At 50.8% G+C, this 23,565-nt stretch overlaps 1 protein-coding gene across 1 annotated transcript in view; it reads right to left on the bottom strand.

Annotated features, from left to right (window-relative positions):
- The window catches only part of LOC144143021 (kelch-like protein 41), a 30,873-nt gene that overhangs the window by 4,025 nt on the left and 3,283 nt on the right, over positions 1 to 23,565 (bottom strand). The window contains exons 4-10 of the mRNA XM_077674841.1: positions 21,866 to 22,017; positions 14,689 to 14,851; positions 9,333 to 9,482; positions 7,092 to 7,322; positions 4,094 to 4,362; positions 1,590 to 1,861; positions 192 to 344 (exon numbers count right to left, since the gene is read on the bottom strand). Of these exons, the coding sequence (XP_077530967.1) occupies positions 192 to 344; positions 1,590 to 1,861; positions 4,094 to 4,362; positions 7,092 to 7,322; positions 9,333 to 9,482; positions 14,689 to 14,851; positions 21,866 to 22,017 (1,390 nt within the window). The remainder of the gene's footprint in view (positions 1 to 191; positions 345 to 1,589; positions 1,862 to 4,093; positions 4,363 to 7,091; positions 7,323 to 9,332; positions 9,483 to 14,688; positions 14,852 to 21,865; positions 22,018 to 23,565) is intronic.

Here is a 23,565-nt window from a genome sequence, read left to right as displayed (position 1 = left end):
CTTGCACAATGAACAGAAATTGCACTTTGTGAAATGAAGAAGGCAGATAGACGTGGGAAGTGGGTACAACAGGTACACAACAGCCTCATTTGCTGCTGACAGCAGCAAGCGAGGCTGCAGCGAGTGAGCAAAAGCCACGACCGAGTCATGTAACCGTCGTGGTGTTTTATGAAGAAAGCAGCGTTTCTTGCCTATAGAGAATGCCTGGCAGGCGTGCAGAGGTTCGGGCAGCGGTGGGCACTGGCGCCAAGCGCCATCCTTGACGTTGTACGCGATCACTTCGCTGAGGACGCGGAGGTGGCCCTTTTCTGTCCTGGCCAGACCCCCGATGGCATAGAGGGAGCCTGCAACAAAACATGCATCCATTTGTCACCCACGGCCCATTCAAGTCTACCCTCCAGTGTGCAAGCACTAATATAGTGGGGCTCCTCAATTACTGTATTTTCACGTGTATAGGTGGTATTCATTGAAAACTTTAGCGGTCAATTTTCTCGCTTGGCAACGCTGGAAATGGCCACAGACATGGCCGATGCACCATGGACACGGCGCGGCTTGGGCCACTGCAGCCATACGCCGAAGAAAAAAAAACACCGGCGTGCGTCATCTGCTCCGTTCCAATCCGATTCTCAACGGCAGCGTCAACAGAGATGTTATTAATCGCACTCACATTGAACTTGAGGCAATACTTTGCGTTCGGTAGAGTTTGTAACGGGAAGCACCGTCATGTGTTTCACAGTCGTGCTTAGCATGGGCAAGTACTGCCATCCCGCGGAGCCCGACGTAACGAGTGACGGCGCACTCACACGGTTGCATGGAGGAAAAGAGGGGTGCCTGATCTGCGGGCCGTGCGCACAACATTGCCTAGCAACAGACGCTTGGCCACAGATATGACGGCACACTCGCATGGTTGCCGGCATGCATTCCACGCCATTGAATACCGGCTATAACCCGCCCCTGCGTATAACCCGTAGCCCCCACTTTCCGTCTATGAATAAAAAAATGTATCCCCGCATATTGCCCACACATCTTATAGATAAAAGGATAAACCAAAGCTACTACTCAAGCAACATTACACATTTGTTTATGCAAAAGAACTTACCTAGCTGACTACGCAACTAGGTGACTTGCTGCATACATTTTTTCAGGTTGGTATATTGTTGAGCTGTGTGGGCAAAATAAGCGCTGTCAATGGGATAACAGTGGCTTAGCTGCTATCACTGCTGTAGGGGCATCACAGCCCAACACGCATTCTGGTGAAGCTGCACCAAAGGAAATACCTCGCATATAATTCGGACCTCTAATTCACCCCTGAAATTTTCGCATCATTGGTGCGGGTTGTATGCGTGAAAATACGGTAGGCTGTGAAAATACGGTAGGCTGTACGCTACGCTAGTGGCGGCAGGTACCGGGACCTGACTGGGCATATATGCGCAATCATTCTAGTGAGGGGTGGCCTGCCTCGCCATGCCCGCACGCGCATGCGCAGTGGAGTTTCGATACCCGCCGCCTCTAGCCTAGCGTATGCTAAAACTCTCTATTGGCGGATGCGTACTGTAGCTTGTGGTACGAAGCATGCGTTGCGCGCGTACCGTTGTGCTCCGCGAGCGCCAGCGATCCCCTCCCGGAAGGCAGGCTGGGCCCCGCGCGCTGCCATCGCCTGTCCAGCTCGTCCCAGCGAAGCAGCGACGACACCACGTACAGGTACTCCGGGTGCCGGGGCGCCCGAACCAGGCCACCGGCCACGTGCAGCGCGCCCCGGAAGGCCGCCACCCCGCACGCCGACAGGCGGCACGGCAGCGGCCACGTCAGCTCGCTCCAGCAGGCCGCGCCGGGCTCGTACCACTCCACCGAGCTCAGGAAGCTGCGCGGTGGCACCCGTGGGGGAGCAAAGATTTGCAGTGGCTTGGCTCGGCTATGTGCCAGGATATACGTAGCGTGAGCTAAGGTTCAGCTGGTTATTCTTAGCTTTCCTGGCTCTCTGGGATTAGCTTATCATGCTTACTGCTGCTAAAACGATTTCCAATCCAATCCAGTCGCGGCGGCTCCGGCGCGCCAGCTGTGCGCCGTGAGACGTCACTGCTCCTCGCGCATGCGCAGCACGGCTCTCCAGGAGCCACGCGAACTGCTCAACCTCGGCCTGTGTAGCTAACGCTACAAAAGAAGGAAGTTGCAGAAAATCCTGAGTGGGGATTGTCGAATAAATGTTGAAGGTGCTCTGCTGTACACGGAGCCCCTTTTAGGTTGGCTTCACTTCCTCACACATGCACATTCCTGGGAAGACATTTTTCAGGCGCCAGGTTCGCAGTTTGATACCTAAGCAGGATGGCCCTGGGGACTTCTATCCCTACAACGTGCCGTATAGCAAGCCCCTTTAGGGTCGGATTCACTGCTAGCACTTATATACAGATGCTTTGCTGGGAAGTCATTTTTAGGTGGAATATAAGAGGGGGAGAAAATACTTTATTCTGATTGGTAAGGGAAGGGGAAAGGGGGCGGCAGGAGAGGCCAAGAGGCACCTCGCTCCAGGCAGTTCCTGGTGGCCTTCATGATAAGCCCAGCAGGCTCCTCTGCTCCCCCAACCTGGTTACGGTCACGGAGCAAGAATAAAAGGGCCCATCTCCCCGCGAGGGGGACTCGAGTAAATGCGTCGCATAGGGGGTGGGTGTATTGCGTTAAGTAACGTTTAGTGTTTGGGGAGTTGGTGGTAGTGAATGCGTTGTATCAGCAGCTTCTTGACGTAGTTTGAATGAGTCAAGGATATAAGGCGCGTTCGTACCCTCCCATTCTGTGTCGGTTTTGTGGCGCAGTGGGAAGAGCACCATGTACCTCGTGTTCCGCCCACAGGTAGTGAATACGTTGTATCAGCAGCTTCTTGACGTAGTTTGAATGAGTCAAGGATATAAGGCGCGTTCGTAGCCTTCCATTCTGTGTCGGCTTTGTGGCGCAGTGGGTAGAGCACCATGTACCTTGCGTTCCGCCCACAGGGTCGTGGGATCGAAACCAGGCGCCGGTAAGTAAGGGGGAGGGGTGCGGACCTGTTGTTGAGAGCGAGGAGGGTAGCGTGATGCGGGAGAGGAAGAGTGGGGGAGAGGGCGCACCTGGAACGGCTGTTGCGGACGCCGAGGCACGCCGACAACGCCGGGTGACATCGTGAGTTAAAGAAATGCTCTGCATTTAAAACAGGAGGGGAAAGAAGGCTTCCTAGTGCGGCAAGATAGTGCCGCAAGCACTCATAGGTTACGCTAGCGGCATCAGCCACGGGTGAAGAAACTGCGCGGCCGCCGCAATCGGCCTTTCACTGCATGCGCTGCCACGGGATGAATTGCGGCCGCTGTCACTTTCTCTATGCTGATCATTTCGTCCATCAGGTGCCGCTACCCCCTCTTTCACCGTCGCAGCTACAAAGCTTTGCAGTCTGCCTTGGTTCTCATGGTAACATCTGGTCGCTCGCCCGCGCTTGCCGCAATGGGCCCTTTCGTCTCCTATTTATTCTTGCTACGTGGTTACGCTTTACGCTGTAGTCTGCGGTGGACTCCAATTGGCTTGGTGTTTGAGCACTCCCACAGGATTTGCGTTCAATCCTGCAGTTCTTTACAGCGCGCACAGTTTAGGAGGAGTGCGTCTTTATGGTTTCTGTAGAGGGGAAGTAAAGCTGGTGTAAGCAGCGTGTTCGTACTTGTCGAACGGTTGCCTGCATGTTCCTACCGGGTTATTCTAGGATGAGGTGACGGCCAAAGTGGTCTTGATTGTGAGAGTAGGAAGATTAGCATTCCGGACTTGGTGACTGATGTCGGGCGCCCGGAGAAGTATTTCGCAGTTGAGCAAGTCAGCTGCTTCATTCCACGACACATCAATGCATGTGCCCAGGGATTTCATGTACCCTAACTGGTTCTATCTTACAGACCTTATCTTAGAGATCGTACCAGTCGACCAACCGGTATACGGGGAAACGTGCAGTAGTTTTTGACAGGACGCCATCGGCCGGCCCGAGTAAGAAAGCTTTCGCTTTAAAACACCCTGAGGTTGTACTTGTTCAACTCGATCTTTGTCGACCGGAAGAGCTGTGTACAGTATAGTAGGCATGCGTACGCACACGTCGAACTCGTCCTGTCCCGCGACGGCGTAGACGCGGCCCTTGAGCGCGAGGGCGGCGTGGTTGCAGCGTGCGTGGCGCATGTCCGGCAGCCGCACCCAGTGCGCCTCGCTACTTCCGTTGTCGCCGTCACGCAGGAAGTCGAGCCGGAAGCAGGTGCTCGTGGCCAGGCGCAGGCCGCGCCGAGTGTTGCGCGTGTCCAGTCCTCCCAGGACGTACAGCGAGCCGCCCAGGCAGGCCACCGCGTGCTGGTGTCGGGGCTGGGGGAGCTGCATGCGTTGCCACAGCGTGCGAATACAAGCACCGATTTATAAAACATACTGGGGTTGATTTCTCTAGGAAAGTGAACGTGAAAGGGAAACGTGAAACGTCAACGCGAAAGTGAAACGTGCAGCGAAATCTGCAGCTGAGCATGATTTGCGGGTCGGCGGCTGTCTTGTGGGTGTGCTTGGCGAGCGACGTCCTGCTGGCGGGTCGCTTCGGCAAACGTGTACTGGCATCATTTCCGTGGCGGATATGACGTCAGTGAAATCTTGGTGTATCCCGGCATAAAACACTTTAGTGTTAAAATATAAAACCTGAAAACGAACAACCCAAAGTTTAACAAACTCTTTAGTACTAAAGGTTGCTTCCTCATAAGAAGACACTGTGTGCAGGAGTGCACCCTTTGTAGGCCGCTTGATTCGTTGCACTGGCGTCACTTCCGTGACGGACGCCGGTGATGGTTGAACGCGAAGCCTTCTTGCGAGGGATTCCTCTGCTGAAAGCTTTGCTTAAAAAAACAATAACCTAAAGCAGGCTTCCCCTGTGAAAGAGTATATGTGAGGCAGAGTACGCTTTACAGGTGGAAGTTGGTTTCCCTGCAGTGGGTTTTGAGGTGAACTACAGAAGCCATATGGGAGACAAAGTTTCGCTCTAAGCTTTGACCACATCTGAATGGCGCATCGGATTGACGCCGGATTGATAATGCGAGGGTCCCAGGCTTAATTCCGACCACAGAAATCGTTTTTTTTTTCACTTCACCCACGATCATCATCATAGCCCGAGAAAGTTGGCTTTCCTGCAGTGGAATAGACTACAGACGCCATCAGTGAGACAGAAAGCTCCGCTTTAAAATGCGCGCGAAGCCGCGGTTCTGAAAACCGCAAGTCATATAAACAGTGTCGTGGCACGTACCGTTTAGGGCATCCGTCTTGAAACGTTCCGTATACGTGGGGATTAATCATCATCACCAGCCTGTCTACGCCCACTGCAGGGCAATGGCCTCTCCCATAGATCTCCAATTATCGCGGTGCTGTACTAACTGCGACCAGTTCATCACCGCAAACTTCTTGATCTCATCTGCCCACATATCTTTCTGCCGCCCCCTGCCACGCTTGCCTTCTCTAGGGATCCACTCTGTTACCCTCAATGACCAACGGTTATCTTTCCTTCGCATTACATGCGCTGCCCATTCTTAATTTCCACGCGTTTGTTCCCTGACCCACACACAACTTCCCCCATCGCACCCAACTGGCCTACACCCCCTCCCCCATTTTCACATCCCCTAATTGCTCAGCATAAGAGGCTCTGGACACCCACGAACACTCCCTTTGTTAGTGTCCCGCTTCCCTATAACCCCCCCCTCTCCTCCCCACCCTGTGGGAACAGGTCATGGAAAGCCCAGACATCTCCGATCAACTATTGGTGACGTCGCGGGCACTGAACGTCGCGGAAGCCTTATGGACCTCCACTAACCCCCCCTCCTAATCACAGAGAAAAATAAAGTTTGTTCTCTCTCTCTCTCATCAGATGTCTGCAGCGGACTTTGCCTTGTATCCTCTCTGTCGACATTAACATGAAAGCGTTTTATTCCCGGACGCAGAAACATTTCGCCGACGTCATATCCGTCATGGAAGTGACGCCAGTACAACGAAGCAAGCGGCCTGTAAAGGGTGCACCCCTTCACCCAGGGTCTCCTTGCGGGGAAGCAACATTTAGTGCTAAAGAGTACCGTAACTTACGGTTGTTCGTATTCGGGTTTTATGTTTTAACACGAAAGTGTTTTATGCCGCGATACCCCAAGATTTCACTGACTTCATATCCGTCACGGAAATGATGCCAGTACACCTTTGCCGAAGCGACCCGCCAGCAGGACGTCGCTCGCCAAGCACACCCACAAGACAGCCACCGACCCGCAAATCATTCTCAGCTGCAGATATCGCTGCACATTTCACTTTCGCGTTTTACCGATTCCTATGACAGAGGAATCAACCGCAGTTGAAATTTTCGAGATATCCGTGGTCCCCCAAAAAACGTTTAGAGATAAAGGGGGGGGGGGCAAATACATGGGTCCTACGGGAGGTACATGGACGGCGAAAAAAAGTTTCGTTTTAACTGATCTTTCGAGATATTTCGAGTTCGAGTTAACGAGGGATTAGCGTACCAGAATGAAACTGCTATTCGCCAAGGAACCTCAACGCGCGTCCGGAATGTGTTTCTGATCTGAACGTGTTCTTCGACTGCTGAGGAGTAACAGTCTTCGGATTGAGGATGCACTGTAGCCGCTGTACGGAAGTTCGCGAATTAAGGCCCGTTCACACTTGCGAAGAAGCGACGCGACGAAAGCAAAAGCGATCGCCACCCTTGCTGTTCACACTGCACGCGACATCGAGCGACGGCGACGACGATTTTTTTGCTTTTCTTGTTATTGCCTCGCGCTCGGAGCGAGACTTTACGGGAGTTGCCCCGCTTGTGGAGACGCATGCAGCATCGGGGTGCTTTGGCAGGATATGACATCAAGAAGTCTCGTCTCCTGTTTCCGCTTTAAAAGCGACGGCGCGGCAGCGGCGAAAAAAATTGGCCGAGACCGGTCGCTCTCGTCGCGCGGGGAAAGCGATGACAGGCGACAAAAGCGACAGAAATTTCGTCGCTTTCGTTGCTTTCGCTCGCTTTCGTCGCAAGTGTAAACGGGCCTTTGGAAGTAACGTTTCCCGCTCTCACGTGACCGCGGACGCACCCTTCCGCAGCGCCAGACCTGTCCCTCGCCGTAGCCGAGAATGGCGACGCTGAAGGCGAGCCGCTGTTCGCGGCTCAGGCCTCCGCAGACGAGCAGCAGACGAGCAGGTCGGTCGGGTCCGGACTCCGGCAGTTTGGGCAGCGCCTGCAACGACGGCTCCGCGTCCCAAGCGTCGTCCGGCACGGTTCGAGGCGTCGATCGGCTGTCGCCTTCCATCACCAACATTGGTGGCTGCCGACGAACCGAGAACGAGGGGAAAGAAGGCACAAAGTTTGTTGGAAATTCAGACAGATAAGCATTTTCCCGACATGGCTTTGAAGGAAAGTAGGCGCAGCCCCCCTTCACCCCCCTCAACGGCGCGGCCATAAACCATTGGGCTACTGCGGCGTCTTTGGACATTCGGAGAAGCCGGATGTGGACGTCAGAGCCGGAGCTACGCAGAACCGTCTCGCACTGCTGCTTAGTCTTAAAAAAGAAGCACCTAACGGATTTTTCTTCTGGGGACATTCCCGAATCATATGGCGTACATCTGCCCTGCCCTACATGCCTGGATATGGAAATGTTTTTGTAAGAGAATCCTTTAAGCCAGCGTTAAGAAATTTGCCGCCCGCGGGCCGCATACGGCCCGCGGGGCAGTATTATTGGCCCCCAGCACATCGTCAGAGCACCCCCCTCCCCCTGTCACTTTCTATCTGAAGGCCGACACGCCAGTTTTGACTTTGGCTTAGACGTGAGACAAGAACAAAGAATTAATCGCTTCCAGTTGGCATTGACCCCCATCTTCTCTCTTAGCAAGATTACTATCAATTATTGTCACATACTATTGTAAATTAGCTGAATTATTTCTTTGCCTGCAAATTAAGCTTCCCTCCCTCCCGATTTGCCGTCTGGCCCTCCGCCGTGTCGGCTTCATTCAACTCGGCCCTACACCTCAGACCGTTGCCGCCCTCTGGCTTCAGCAATGGCGTAACGAGAGCAAAGCGGTAGCTTTGGAGCCCGCTTCTTGGGGCCCGAATCGTATCCATTTGAATCTCTCGCAAATAGTAGTACATATTCCTTTAATAAAACTCGCATCTGTTCTAGTTGGTCCACATAGTCGCGAAAAAAGTTAGCGCAGAGCAGACAAAAAGGGTCCCGTACGTCTCTCCTGTGTTTTGTCTGTTCTGCGCTAACTTTTATCGCGAAAGCAGTGTTCTACACTCAGTGAAATCATTATCCGATGGAGCTGCGTTGCGTCTCCTCTACGGTTGGCGGGGAACTATACGTCTTTGCAGTGGCACCATCAGTAGTGTGCTTGGCACCGCAGAAGCACGCGCCACAGCAAGGTTGGTACACGTGTCTACAATGCAGAAGTTCGCATTTACGAAGTCACCACGCCGTTGTAATGGTTTGCCGCATATACTTAAAGTTGTTCGTTTTAAAGCAAAGCTTTTTACCTCTACCGCCAAGGGTTCTTTCGCGACCGTTGGTGTCAACAGAATTAAAGTTTCCGCGAACAAATAAAAGAAATTAGTGGCACCGCAAGGAATCGAACCTTGAACGAATAGAGTAACGGAGCAAGAGCCTGCGCGGTCTTACCGATTCAGCTACGAGTCCACGCGGAGACGGGGAAGGCAGGCGGTGCACTCACCGAGCACATCTTCAGGTTTCTCGCTGAATGCCTCGTCATAGCGTAATGCGACCTCTCGCGCCGCTGTGCGTTCCGCCCACGGCACGTGTAGCGGCCGTGTGCGCGCCTTGCGCAAGCGCTAGGATTTAGTAAAAATGAAAGGAAGCTTACACCAACACATGACATCTGACTTCTCTTCCGTCTCTGCCGCCGATCTCGTCGCCTCCATCGTCGGTGGCAAGGACGAAGGAGAAATGAGATCGTGTAACACCGGGTTTGATTGAGCTTCCTTCAATTTTACGAAAAAGAGTTTCCGCTCATGTGCTTCACCAATACAACTGAACCAACCACCGTTCATGAATCATGAATTGATTCAACAAAACAAATATCTGTTAAAAGTAATAAAGGGTGTGGCAAGTGGGGTGTTGATGATGACGATGATCATCATCCTCAGAAGCGTTTTAACTTTTTCAACTTTATTTTTTTACCGCCAAGTTATGCGTTCGTCTGTTTCAGCTCTTTTTCTGATAATCGCGAGTGGCCTTTTCCCTGACCGCGGCAGTGCCATCGGTTGATAGGGCCTGTCCACCCATGCAATCTGCGTTTGCTAAGCAGAGGCGACACCTGCTCACCTTTGGCCTTGCGTGCAGCCTGGAGTACCAGCGTCTGGCCAGGAATCCCCTGATCAGCGCCTGCGCCTTGACCAACTGCTCCTTGTTCGCGCTGTACAGGGCCTCGTCGGGCCACTGGCCAGGAGGGAGGAACGCCTCGGATGCCGCCGCCTGCATTCATCACCCACCGAGACATCCGAAGAAACCCGAACGACTGTTAGAAGCAGAACGTCCCAACCTTTTCGGACAGTGGGCTGCAAAACGAAACTTCTCGTTTCTTAAACGTTGTTGCATTCAGGCTTAAATGGGCCGTGAAGGCAAAATGCAGGCTTGTTCAGGTTGAAGGGACTAGCCTTTGGTAACCCACTCAGCTCCATTACAGCCGCGAAAACCTTTAAATGTAAAAACGCCATAAACACAGAACACCTTTGAAATTTCGCGCCACACAGCGTCAGCAGTGAATCCATGGCGGCCACAGGGACGCAAAAGGAAAACAGAGGTATTTTTTAACGCCAAAGTGTTTTATTCCGTGATTCACTAAGATTTCTCTTACGTCATATCCGTCACGGAAGTGACGCCTGTACAACGAAGCAAGCGCCCTGTAAAGGGTGCACCCCTGCACACAGGGTCTTCTTGCGGGGAAGCAACCTTTAGTACTAAAGAGTATTGCCTAGGACAGTTACCACCTGTAACAAGGAAAAGAAAGTATTTCGGGCCTAATAATCTTTAGGGCCTGCCATAAGCAGCGCTAGTATTAAACCAAGAGTGTAAAACATGGTTATATTAGTCCTTTTTGGTAAGATGACATGTCATCACCCCGCTTCAAAGGGGAAACCAATAGGAATCATCAATCATCATCATCAGTATGTTATACTTCGGGTTGTTCGTTTCCGGGTTTTATATTTTAACACGAGAGTGTTTTATGCCGGGATACACCAAGATTTCACTGACGTCATATCCGCCACGGAAATGATGCCAGTACACGTTTGCCGAAGCGACCCGCCAGCAGGACGTCGCTCGCCAAGCACACCCACAAGACAGCCGCCGACCGGCAAATCATGCGCAGCGGCAGATTTCGCTGCACGTTCCACTTTCGCGTTTTAGTAATTCGTATGGCAGAGGAATCAACCTCAGTTTTTATAAATCGGCGCTTGTATTCGCACTGCAGCACTGCACGAGCCTGATTTTAAGGCCCGAGCCCGGCCAGAGCCCGCTTTGTGAAGCCCGAGCCCGACCCGGGCCCGTAACACCTAGCCCGGGCCCGGGCGCGTATTCCCAAACCATATCCCGTAGGGGCCCAGGCCGACCACACCCCCTAAACAGATCGCAGCCAAACAGGTTAAAAAAATTGCAATTTTTTAACCTCCTTGGACGCAGCACCGTGACATCTCTACCTATATATGCGCGACTCCAGGCGAGGTGGATTTTTCTTTTTTCCCCCTCCCCTCGTTTCGACTGCTTGGCAGGCGGCTGATGGTTTCGCTCCGTGGGCAGGGCTGGCCTGCGGTGCTGGGGAAGCTGACGCACATTTGGTAGAAGCTAACCTTTTGTACCTGAGCCCCTGATCTCTCCGCGCTCTTCTTGTGCACCTGCAAGTTGACGCTGACCTCCGATGGTGTTCCTAGATAAGCGCTCGACTAGGTGCTCGAAGTGCGCGCGCGCGGATGGACTCTTTCACGTGCATGTGGCAATTATACGCGGTCCGGAAAGCAAACACCCTCATTGAAAGCTCATTCTACAGCACACAGAAGGGTATACAATTGAGTTGGGTGTTCTTTCACTATATACACACCTCAAAACACGATTCGGTGTTGCAGGTAAGGATTACAAGAAAATCAGCCAATTACCCATGACTACATTTACAAACTGTCCTACTCTTGCGAAATATTACAGCTGCATGAGCTGGTACATTTTGGCACTTTCATAAGCACTATTACATTGAATTTCGTTAACATTAACTTCATTGCATTATTCTTTATCAGGAACAGTGCCACTAAGGAAAACATTGACATTTTGTTAACAGCAATGGAAGGTGTGAATCGTTCTTGTCAGGGTGATACATTGATTAGAAAGACACCAGCTCAAACGTACACGTTTTACACTCGGTCATGAATTCTGCATAATTTGCACTGCTGGTCATAATAATTAAGGGAAACAATATCGAAAATACATACCAACCAAGGGCTAAGTAATAGTTGGATTGTAAAGCAACTGAAGTACTCCAGGAGTTTGATATATGTCTTCTGTACAGGGCTATTGACCACAGTCTCTTCACTGAAGCCATCAGGCCGAGTTTGATATGAGTAATCATGCGTGCTACCACTCACGCTGTTGCCAATGTCGATTAGTTATTTTTAACAATTTGTGCTTCATGCACACAGAGATTTTGCTGCATAAGATAAGTTATTTATAAATACACAGCTCCAGCAGGATCCGAAGGCACAGCAAATCGTTACCACTTAATTTGGCTCTGTCCATTATTCGACCGTAATCGCCAGCAGCTTTTAACTCTAGGTCCCGCCCCTACTACTGCACAGGAACATGTTAGTCGGGTCCGTGACGATCCCACCGCAATAGAAGCAATTACCGACTACACCCTTGAAAACAGACTCTACAAATTGGTGTAGCAGCCTGGCCGACTTCTCCGTTCGGTATACAATGGGAACTGTCTGCAGCGTGCCCTTTTTTCAGTGTGAACCGCATTGTCCACAGTGTGAAGTGTACATTTAAGTGTGAACTGTGCGTTTTGCTGCCACTGAGTGACTTTAATGTGTTCATTTTGCGATTAGGACCCCAAGACTGCAACTGTGTTCGTTGTGCGAGTTGTGACCTTCCCCTTTTCTCCTTATTCTTGCTCCCCCAGGGACCCATGGCCTCTCATTTAATGCAGTGTTACACTCACTCAGATACCTATATTATTTTCGCTGGGACTAATGAGTAGGTGCATGTGAGCTTGAAGTCACGGTAGTCGCTGCAGAGATACAGTCAAACCTCGATATATCGAACACGGGTATATCGAATTATTGCCTATATCAAACACTTTCAATATCACGCGGAAAATCACGTGCATTTTTAATTTTTTATTTCGAACTGGGACGGACATGAAATGGGTATATCGAACTCCCCCACCGCAGACTGCCCAGACCGCTCGCGCTCTGTTGACAGGCGGCGAGCTATCCCGCGGTACCCTCGAGGATAGCGGTGGCGCGATGGGCGTTCCCGACTGCTGCGCATCGGTTGCACCGAAGCAGAATTGGACGGTGCAAAAGAAGAATGCGAGCTTGGAGAAACCTGGGGCCAGCTAGAGCGCTTTGTTGGTGTTGAGTTACGAAGCATGTGCATTGATGACTTTGTTGGCGGTGACGACAGCATCGGAACGACGGCGGAGTTGACGGATGTGGAGATCTTAGCGGAGGTTACTACTGAGCGCACAAACGAAGACGCTGTTGAGGTTGTACCGGCAAGCGCTGATAGTGCGCCGCTCCCGACTTCGACCGAGGCTTCAGCGGTTTTGGCCCTACCGCACCGCTACTGCAGCGGTATAGAAGCACCGGCCTGTCGCTTGTTGAACGTTTGGACTACGTTGAGGAAGTCGTGTATAACACGCCAGGCTACCCTGCTCCAGTACTTCAAGCCAAAAGAATAAATACTTTGAAGCGCCAAGTGAGTATTTACTGCACAATTCGTTCATTTATTGATTTGTACCAGTTTATGACGCGTTTTTTACATGATTTTATATATCGAATTCTGGTTATATCGAACTATTTCGCGGGAACCGCGCTGTTCGATATATCGAGGTTTCACTGTAAAACTAAGTAAAAAAAGTTATCTCCTTGGCGCACTATTTTTGCGATAGTTATCTGGGAGTCCAAATAGCGGCAAAAAAATGGCACTTTTAGAGATCCACTGATGGGTATAGATGAGCAGTTTGTGTCTGTTTCCTGCGACGCATTTTTAGCTACCACATATATATATTTCTGTAGTGTATGGCCTTTTAATTCGCCAGCATTATGTCCCAGCTCGGGCCTCAACTGTAAGCCACACACACGCAAAAAAGTATACAAATGTATGAACAAGAAATAGCACGAATAAAAATATAAATATACAACACAAGTTGCCCACGGAGCGAAACCATCGGCCGCCCGAAAAGCAGCCGAAACGAGGGGAGGGGTAAAAAAGAAAAAATCCACCGCGCAAGAAGTCGCGCACATATCAATAGAGAAGTCACGGTGCTGCGTCAAAGGGCGTTAAAAAATTGCATTTTTTTAACTTCATTGGCTGCGCCCCTGTTTAAAGGGTGCGTTCGGCCTGGGCCCCTACGGGATATGGTTTGGGAATACGCGGCCCGGGCCGGCCCGGGCATTTATAGTGAGCCTGGCCTGGACCCGGCACGGGCCCGTCGTCTCAAGCCCAGGCCGTTTTAACTAGACAAAAGGTAACGCCAAGAACACCTGTTTGACGCGCCGTAGAACGCCGAGGCGTCCATCTTTGTTTCTTGATTTGGTAAAGAATCGGTGGATGGTAAAGGTGCGACATTCACGAGAAGGCAACCCCGTACCGTAGAGTGGGAAATGCGAATGCTGGCTGAGCGGTTCAAGTGGGGATGACGACGATTGTAACTCACAAAAATGCTCTTAAAAGTCGCGTGCACAATCGTACACTCTGTGTCGCAAAGGGATAAGGTAAGTTATAGGACAGCTGCTAAGACGACTCTGACATTATGCCGCGTTTGATCTAGTCGTGATTAGTTAACGGTGAAGTTGTACATATGTTGTGCATTCCCGCCTGCTGTGAGTGCGCGGGCTTCTATGGGAGGGAACCGGACAGCCCCATGTTTGTCCGCAGGAGTGAGGCTCGAGTTCTTTTAAGTTTCATTCGGCTAATTATGAAATCTAAAAGTACAAATATGCTTTGATTCGTGCCCTCCTTGGATTACGCCTCGGTCGACGCATATTGTTGGCCGCGCTTCACAGGCTGGTACTCCTCGCCAGAGTAGAAGGGCTTTTTTTTTGTAGCGTGAGCTACACTGGCCGAGGTTGAGCAGTTTCGCGTGGCTCCTGGAGAGCCGTGCTGCGCATGCGCGAGGAGCAGTGACGGCTCACGGCGCACAGCTGGCGTGCTGGAGCCGCCGCCGCCGCGACTGGACTGGATTGAATCGGATTGGATTTAATTGAACTGGATTGGATTAAATTGGATTGGAAATCGTTTTAGCAGCAGTAAGCATTATAATTAGCTAATCCTAGACAGCCAAGAAACCTGAGAATAACCAGCTGAACCTTAGCTCACGCTACGTATATCCTGGCATAGCCGAGCTAAGCCACTGCTAATTTTTTTTTAAGCAAGATGGCTGACGCGTTGCACTGGGGACTGTCCTCACCTGTAGCCGGCGTGCTTCGGGCGATATCGTACCGGTCCAGTTGCTAATGGGCGCCGCAAACGTCTCTTCCTCGGTCGTGTCAGCCGGCTCGGTGCTGGTGAATGTCCGTTTGGGCGTCTCCAGCGATAAGTCGGGGCGGCCCTGGTGACGCACGTAGTGGGAGCTGCGCGCATTGGGTGATTGTGAGGGTGCGTGGTGATTCGAAAGCACACACACAAAAAAAAACATATCAGAGGCGGTATTCTCGTGTTTTGTCCGTTTTGTGTCCGTTTCAAAACTGTCCGTTTTGAGCAAGCCCTGATTGGCTAAAAGCGAACACCCGGATGTGACGCCATGCAAGCACGGCGGTCCCATGAGTCGCGGCTTCTCGGAGCAGACGATTTGGAGCAGACGATTTTTCGTCGCCTTGTTGGCGGTTCGCTGGCGGAACAATAAGCACGTACAAGATAGTTTAAAATAGGTTTAATCGTTTAAAGTGTGTTTACAAGAACAGTTGTGCAAAAGTCAACCCAAAGCCCGCCTATAACTGGAAGTACGTCAAAATAAAACTGACGCAAAAGGGACGTTATCAAAGCGGACAAACACAACAATACCGCCCCAGGTGTAACACTCGTCAGCCTAGTTATCACTACCGACAGGTGAGGCGCATGTACAGAGGACCATCCGGCGCGCCATCGATGGCGATACTGAGCAACCAAGCGTCGGCAAAGCAATCGATAGGCCCCCGCCTAGTCACGTAGTAGTAGTACCGCAGTGGCGAGGGTCTGAGCAAGCGGATCTGCAACGCCTTTTCGCAGTGCATCACGTTGCGTGACGTCACACCTGCCGCACTTGCGCTACGGCGGCTCAAGGTGTGGGGCACGCGACGATTGATCGAACACCGTTTCGTCGAACGCCTGGCAAACCCTTGAGCATTGATCACCTTAGACCAATATCACTCACATCTGGCATAGGAAAACTTCTTGAGCATATCATACATTCTCGCCTCCTCAAACTCATAAATCAAAGGAACTCTCTCCCACCCACAATGTTTGGCTTTCGTGCTGGGCTCTCAACTAACGACATTTATCTTCAACTTCATCATGACATCCTAGCCACACCACCGCGGGCCGACACAGCTGCAATTCTAGCCTTAGACCTTACAAAGGCCTTTGATAGAGTCACGCATCAGGCAATATTACAGGGCCTTTCTACTATCTCCCCCGGCATAAAAACATACAACTACATCAAAGCCTTCCTCACCTCACGAACAGCGACGCTCCGCCTTGGTCCTCTAGAAACGGAAGAATTTAGCTTACCATCAATAGGAACACCGCAAGGAGCAGTGCTTTCACCGCTACTCTTTAACTTAGCCCTACTTCAAATCCCGGAAGCACTGAACAAAATACCAAATCTTCACCATAGTCTCTATGCGGACGATATTACACTCTGGACGAAGGGGGGCAGTGACGCCGAAATAGAAGAAATTCTCCAAGCTGGTGCGACAGCTGTAGTAGAGGGCGCTGCCCTCGCTGGCCTCCAATGCTCCCCCACGATATCTGAGCTATTGCTTCTACCCCCAAGAAAAAGACAATATTGGAATCCAAATATCCATGTTTACATTGCGTCAACCCCTATACCGATTGTCTCAAAAATCAAAATTCTCGGACTCACTATAAATCGCTCCAGAACTACCACGGACTTTATAAAACAACTTTCTTCTCACGTCACCCAAACCATCGGGTTAATTAAACGCATTGCTACCCGAAATAACGGCGTTAAAGAAGCTGATCGACTACGTTTAATCCAAGCATTTATCATCAGCCGTATTGCTTACTCCCTCCCGTACCTCCTCCCAACTGACGCGGACCTAGCGAAAATAAATTGTCTAATACGGAAAAGCTATAAGGTTGCCTTACAACTCCCACCCGGCACTTCCACTGCCAGGCTTGAGGCCACCGGTACCTACAACATGGCACAGGAGCTCATAGAAGCGCACCGTATTGGACAACTGAATCGACTAAGCAAAACACTTCCCGGACAGCATCTGCTTCAACGCCTCCAACTCAAAGCGCCCATCATCACAGCTTCCAAGTCTTCTATCCCACTGGAAATTCACGCTGACATCAGAATCCGCCCTCTCCCTCGAAATATGCACCCTGATGCACACCGGGGCCGCAGGATGCACAGGGCCAAAAAGCTTGCAGAAAAGTACCCGATACGCCCAGACACAGTGTATGTCGATGCAGCTGAATATCGGCACCGCAATGCATTCGCTATAGCAGTCATCAACTCCCCAAACAATCCGCCACTCACTTCTCTCACGATCCGCACGGCAGGACCGGTCACGGCGGAAGAGGCGGCAATCGCAGTAGCCCTTGCAAGTCGGCCACCACCCTCAATCATATTTTCTGATTCGAAAACGGCCATTGGAAATTATGCTGCGGGTACCATCTCACCCCAGGCCCTAAAACTTCTCCTCCAAAACCCGCCTACTACCCAAGTTGAGCTGATTTGGACTCCTGCCCACACTGGGCTTGGGGGTAACGAGGTGGCACACACGACAGCCCGAGCACTCACCTCCCGGGCGTGCGCCACCTCCGTAGCCTCTCACGGAGCCAGATCAGCCCGAGATAGCCTATTGAGCTACAACGAAATAACTACTCATTACCGCCTCTCTCGCCTCAAATACCCACCGGCCCACCCCTCACTGACGTATACGGAAGAACGACTATGGAGGCTCGCACAGACCGAATCCCTTCCCAATAGGGCCCTCCTCCATCACATACACCCCTCAGTTTATCCCTCTCCCTTTTGCCCGCTATGCGGAGACAAGGCCACGGTGCAACATCACATGTGGGCCTGTCCATATGATCCCCTCCCTCAAATCAATTCCTCGGAGCTCTGGGAGGCAGCGCTGAGCTGCTCTGACCCGGAGAGACAGAAGATCATCATAGCCAGGGCTACGAAGGTCGCCGCACAGCTCCGGCTGCCGGCCACTCGCTTAGAGGTCTTCTTTAATAAAGTGCTTCTCTCTCTCTCTCTCTCGAACGCCGATTCATCGACGGCATGTTCATTTCATCGAAACCGATTCATCGAACGCCGTTTCGTCTATGTGACGTCGCCTGTTTCATCGAATTATGTTTAAAAGCTGCGGGTGCGATTAGTATATTGCTGCTAGAAGATTTGAAGCCCTTTTCAAGAAGGGATGAATGAAGCGCGAAATACTTAAAAATTTTAAGGGACCCTGAAACACATTTTTCAACTTTTTTGCATATCTTCAACGCTTTCAGAACATGGCCAACAAACTCGTCCGGTACTTAAAATAGGGGGTTCTAAAGAACCCCAGATAAAAATTACTGGTCTATGTCCATCAGATTTTTGAAACTTGCTCAAAATATTTTTGTCTTTCCTGGTCTTGGCGTTTTTTGAGCGCTCGAATTACGTAATTAGAGTGATGTAGCGCCTATTGGCCGATTTCCTTTTAGCCGCAGTGAATGAACCCACTCGATAGCCGCTTTAGAAAGTATCCACAAAACCAAAGCAGAAACGGAAGGCTCACCTGCTGCAACAAGCAAATCACGCAGTGCCACTCCGGGCTGACGGTAGTTGTAGCCTTCGCAGTGCTTCCATACGCGAAGGACAGAGTGAAAGCGTTTATTGGCATGCAGTTTTGCAGAGTCCCTTTAGGGCGAATACAAAAGCCGTGCCGTTTTGGGACGAAGCCCCTTAGGGGCTCGGGCTGTCGGCGTCTCCTGTCGTCGTCGTCGTGTCTCTTCTCATGTATAGTGACGGTACTAAAACACCGGGACACTCGTTTTCCAACGTCTCGCGCTAGAACGCTTCGTGCTTCAAAGACACAAGACTTTTACAGCAAAGCTGTATACCCCTTCCCACCAACGGCTTCATCTCTGTGGGCAAAAACTCCAAGGCGCCAAGATTACACTTATACACTGCATGCTTCGCCCCTCCCCAGGTTCCACGTTAGTGGAGATGGCCCGGGATTTTTTTTTTCATGTATTCGTCACTGCCCATTTCCATGGAGTGGAGATTATCGACAACGTGCAACAGAATAAACGCGCTTGAGGTGATGCTGCCTTTCGTGTTATTTTGTAGTGTGAGCTACACTGGCCGAGGTTGAGCAGTTTCGCGTGGATCCTGAAGGGCCGTGCTGCGCAAGCGCGAAGAACATTGGATTGGATTGGATTGGATTAAATTGGATTGGAAATCCAATCAAACTGGAGTACGGGTGTGTGAGGAATTGAGTCTGAACATTCGCCGGTCTGCGCATTCGAGAGGAGTGACGTCATAGCCGTGGCAGACACACTGGTGCCGGCGCGTGCCCAGCTGTGCGCCTCCGTTGCGCAGTAGCCAAGTCTGACGCGGCGCCGGAGCCGCTTGATAGCCGTTTCGCATGGCTCCTGGAGAGCCGTGCTGCGCATGTGCGAGGAGCAGTGACTGGACTGGACTGGACTGGACTGACTGATTGTATTGGAATGCTGAACCTTAGCTCACGCTACGTATATCCTGGAATAGCCGTGCTAAGCCACTGCTAATTTTTACAGATGTTTCACTTCTGTTTCACTTTTTTCGTTTTCCTGAAACCGTGTTTCCACGAAGAGTTTGACAGCATTAATTGCCAGAAGGCACACGGTTTTGGTACGCGCTAAAAACTCCTCAACCGACTGCAGACATGTAAAAAGTTCATTTTCCAACCAGGAAATGAGCTGTATTCTTAATGGCGCAAAAGCGTACGAGAACGCAGTCACTGTTTTAGTTGGTTAGCAATCGCCCTCAAAAAGGTTTTTACTGGCAGGTTTGGTATAAAGATTTTTTGATCGATTTGACTGATGTTTCACAGCTTGCTGGAGACGCGCTTGAGTGTACACAGTTAAACCTGGATGTAACGAACCTCTATGTTACGAATTCCTGGATTTAATGAAGTTTTTAAATTCCCCATTGCCAGCCCCATTGAAACCCACGCGTTTGCGACCGCTATGTGACGAAGGTGTTGCGACGGTTAACCTTGATGTAACGAATTCGCTACGCTGATGAGAAACTGCTTTTTGCACATTTTTTGAAAAATCGGCCGGAGAAATGCACTAATTTAGCGAACTTCGCCCGCACCGCAAACTACCGTGCGTTTTCCAGTGCGAGTGCGGTGTCGGTTTGGTGCTATACGTCCTCCTGTCGGCGTGCAGTCGCGCGTCTCCACTGCCATCTGTGATGTCGGTTTATCGGTGATGAGTTCTGCTGCCAGAAAACGGAAAAGTTTTGCCCTTCCAAGACGAGCTCGCACATTTAGCTGCCAACTCCGCTGGCGAGAAGGACGAACTTCGAAGCCCGGTGCAGCATCCCAGCTAGCCCCCTCTCACCAATGTTGAGTGCGGCAAAGAGCATCAAGTTCCCGAAAAGGCGCCCTTTCAGCATGAAGTTGGTCCTTGTAAGGCATCGAAACGTGTCAAAAGGCAAAAAAAGTTACGTTTGTGAATACGGGGGTAAGTGACCTTGCTTCTTTATAGTGCCGTGTAGTGGCTAAGTTCATGGCCGTTCGATGAATTGTGTGCAACCCCAAGATGTGATATTACAGAACATGCATTTCTTCCAAAGACAACGTGGCAGATGCTACAGTAAGGCACTCTTCACCCCACGAGTCTCACAATCTAGAGTGCTTTACCGTATTTTCGCGCGTATAACACGCACCGAAAATGCGAAAAGTTCAGGGGTGAAGTAGAGGTGCGTATTATATACGAGGTATCTCCTTTAGTGCAGCTTCACCGCAATGCGCGTTGGGCCGTGATGCACCTACAGCAGTAATAGCGACAAAGCCAGTGTTATGCCATTGACAGGGATTATTTTGCACACACAGCTGAAAAATATGCCAACCTGAAAAAATGTAGGCGGCAAGTCCTCTAGTTACGTAGTAAGCTAAGTTATTTTGCATAAACAAGTATGTAATGTTGCTTGAGTAGTAGCTTTGGTCCATCGTTGTATCCATAAAATATGCGGGCAATACGCGGGATATGTTTTTTTTATTCTTCAACGGAAAGTGGGGGTGCAGGTTATATTTGGGGGCGGGTTATACACGCAAAAATACGCTATATACATCGTGGCTTTGGCTGTGCTCTTACCAATCACCTCGAGCAATTTAAGTACTGATTTCACGCCCACGGAATTTGCAGTGGGTGGCCGAAGGCCATCGTCGCATCGCCGCATATTATCGGCGTCATCTCTCAGGTGCTGTCACCCGTGTTTTCTACCGCCGTATATGAGTTACAAAGATACTCAGGCAGCCAGACATTCTCAAAATGCACGGCAAATTCCGTAGTTAAAAAATGGCATCCCGCGCTTGTACCTGACAATTTCGCGTATACCTGTCACCACCCCATTGAGCCCCCGGTCTCGGTGCGAGCTGACACGCATAAACAACACTTTTTTTAGCACACGGAAGTACGTGCTGCCCTCTCTTTGAAGGTCCGGGAACCTTTGTCAACAGATGGTGTTAAATGTCGAAAAAAACCCACAAAGGGTGAGAGAGAAAATATTGTTTCAGTTGTTGCTCCTGAGCAACATTGGGAATCAAAGGGTTAAAGGGTCCATGAAGAGAAAATACAACTTTGTTTAACTTTAAAGAATTATGCTTCAGTACCTCACTCAGCTCCATTCCGGCCACGAAAGACGTTTTTTAACCGATAAAAACGCAAGAAATACTTAAGAACTTTCAAATTTCGCGCCACAGTGACGTGTTATCGGCGTGAGTGACGTCATATGGGCCAGCACTAAAAACAATTTTCAGTGGGTTAGGTGCGCGTTAGCATTCGAGTTATTCTTTCAAACGGAACTAGCGGCCCCACTACAATCGTCCAGTCATGCGTCCTGGCGATTGATTAGTTCGGCCGCCGTCAATCGCCCAAACAATATTCTGTGACGTCATAGAAAAGTTGCTGGAAACTGTCTAGCGAGTCGCCACAGCTCCACACGTTTTCTTTAATATCTACGTTATTTTTTGGAAGTTTGCGATGAAATCGGTATCATTTTTATCAGGACAAATCAGCCTTTCTAATGAACCAAACTTGTATTTTGTCTTCATGGCTCCTTTAACAAGGTCTTCCTTCGTGAGAACTCGGGACGATCTAGACGCCAATCCTCCAGTAACGCTTCCTACACTTGGAGCGGTAGACATGGTTGATGTACTTACAAGGCGGCCTCCATAAGCTTCATGCGGACCAGTCGACCGGACAGTGCTTTACGCCCTACCGGCTCCGGTTCAAAGCAGCCAATCAGCACCGGCTCCGGTAGCAGTCCGAACCGGACGCAGGACAACAGAGAGTCCTCGTATTGGCACCGGTTCTGCAGAAGGAGCACCAACCATGACTCGCTCAGAGGTGCATACACGTGGGCAGAGAGGAGGTATAATGAAAAATTGGCTCCAATCGTCACCGCAAAGGTGGTTCGACTGCGAAGCTGCAAACGACATCCACAACGATTACCCATGCGGCGTCACTTGAATTCACACACGTGGTTCTGCAAAGACAGAAACCAGAGACTGTCATCCATTACCTGGAATTCGCGGGGGTGGCGTCCCGAGCGCAGTAACGTCAGAAGAAAGAAAACAAGGAGGGGCGCCTTATAAAGGGTGAGGTGAAGAGTGGCACGCGCGGTTGTGGCATCATCCCTCTCACTGCCTCCCCCTCACTCTTGTTTCATGTGTCGCCTCCAAAAAGCGCCCTCCCCTCCCTAGACGCTGAATCCGAACCACCGTCTGTCTCCCCGTCTCCACGTGTGGCCGTAGCTTAGTCGGCAAGACGAGGAGCTCTCGCCCCGCTTCTCTTCAGGTTCGATCTTTGGCCGTGCGAGTTGTTTGTGTAGCCTGGGTGTAGCCAGTAGCCATTAGTAGCCTGGGTTGTTTCTTTGTGTAGCTAGTAGTAGCCTGGGAGTTTTCTGCTGACACGGACACGAAGATTTTCTCAGCTGGTTAGAGGTACACTGCTTCGCAGTAAAAACGTTCAAGTTAAAAATTAGCAGTTGCTTGGCTCGGCTATGCCAGGATATACGTAGCGTGAGCTAAAGTTCAGCTGGTTATTCTAGGGTTTCCTGGTTGTCTAGGATTAGCTGATGAGCATGCTTACTGCTGCTAAAACGATTCCCAGTCCAATCCAGTCCTATCCAATCCGATCCAATTCAATCCAATCGCGGCGGCGGCGGCTCCGGCACGCCAGCTGCGCGACGTGAGACGTCACTGCCCCTCGCTCATGCGCAGCACGGCTCTCCGGGAGCCACGCGAAACTGCTCACCCTCGTCCAGTGTAGCTCACGATACAAAATCTTCGCCACAACCACTGCATCTGCACCACCGCCACTGAGACCGCCTTCTTCAACAACAGTGTACAGCGTCCACGGCTTGAAAAGGAAACCCCGTGTCCTCATTCGTACACCATCGATCCCAATGGATGCCAAGCCGCTTGTGTTCTTGATTGAAAAACAATCCGACAAAAACAAACGAAAACAAAGCTAGCTTACGGGTGAAGTGATGGCACTCCTCATTCCAGAGGCTCGCAATCGCGCAGCATCGCTGTTGCCAAATGCGAGTTTTCGCCACCTCAGCTGTCATTAACAAGGGATCCGGGTAGGTCAAACCGGATGTCTTTAAAACCGTTACTGTGTACAAGCGATTACCTTTCATTAAGCGAATTTTGTCGCTAAAAAGTGGTTACTTAAATGAGTACTGACACGAAATTTCAAAGCTGTGATAACCATGTAAAACGCTTCCTTTTTATCAGGAGATATCTCCCAGCAAGTTTCAACAGCAACAGTTCAGCGAAACATATTTAAAATCCATTTTAATCTTCGCCTGCACGAGAAAGCCCAGAGCGGGCCGACATGACATCATGTGCTACTT

Source organism: Haemaphysalis longicornis, unplaced genomic scaffold (assembly GCF_048455015.1).
Source record: "Haemaphysalis longicornis isolate Haplotype H1 unplaced genomic scaffold, Haemaphysalis longicornis Haplotype H1 scaffold_6, whole genome shotgun sequence".
NCBI classification, from domain to species: Eukaryota; Metazoa; Arthropoda; class Arachnida; order Ixodida; family Ixodidae; genus Haemaphysalis; species Haemaphysalis longicornis.
Note: the sequence above shows the minus strand (reverse complement) of the source record. Positions and strands in the feature narration are given on the sequence as shown.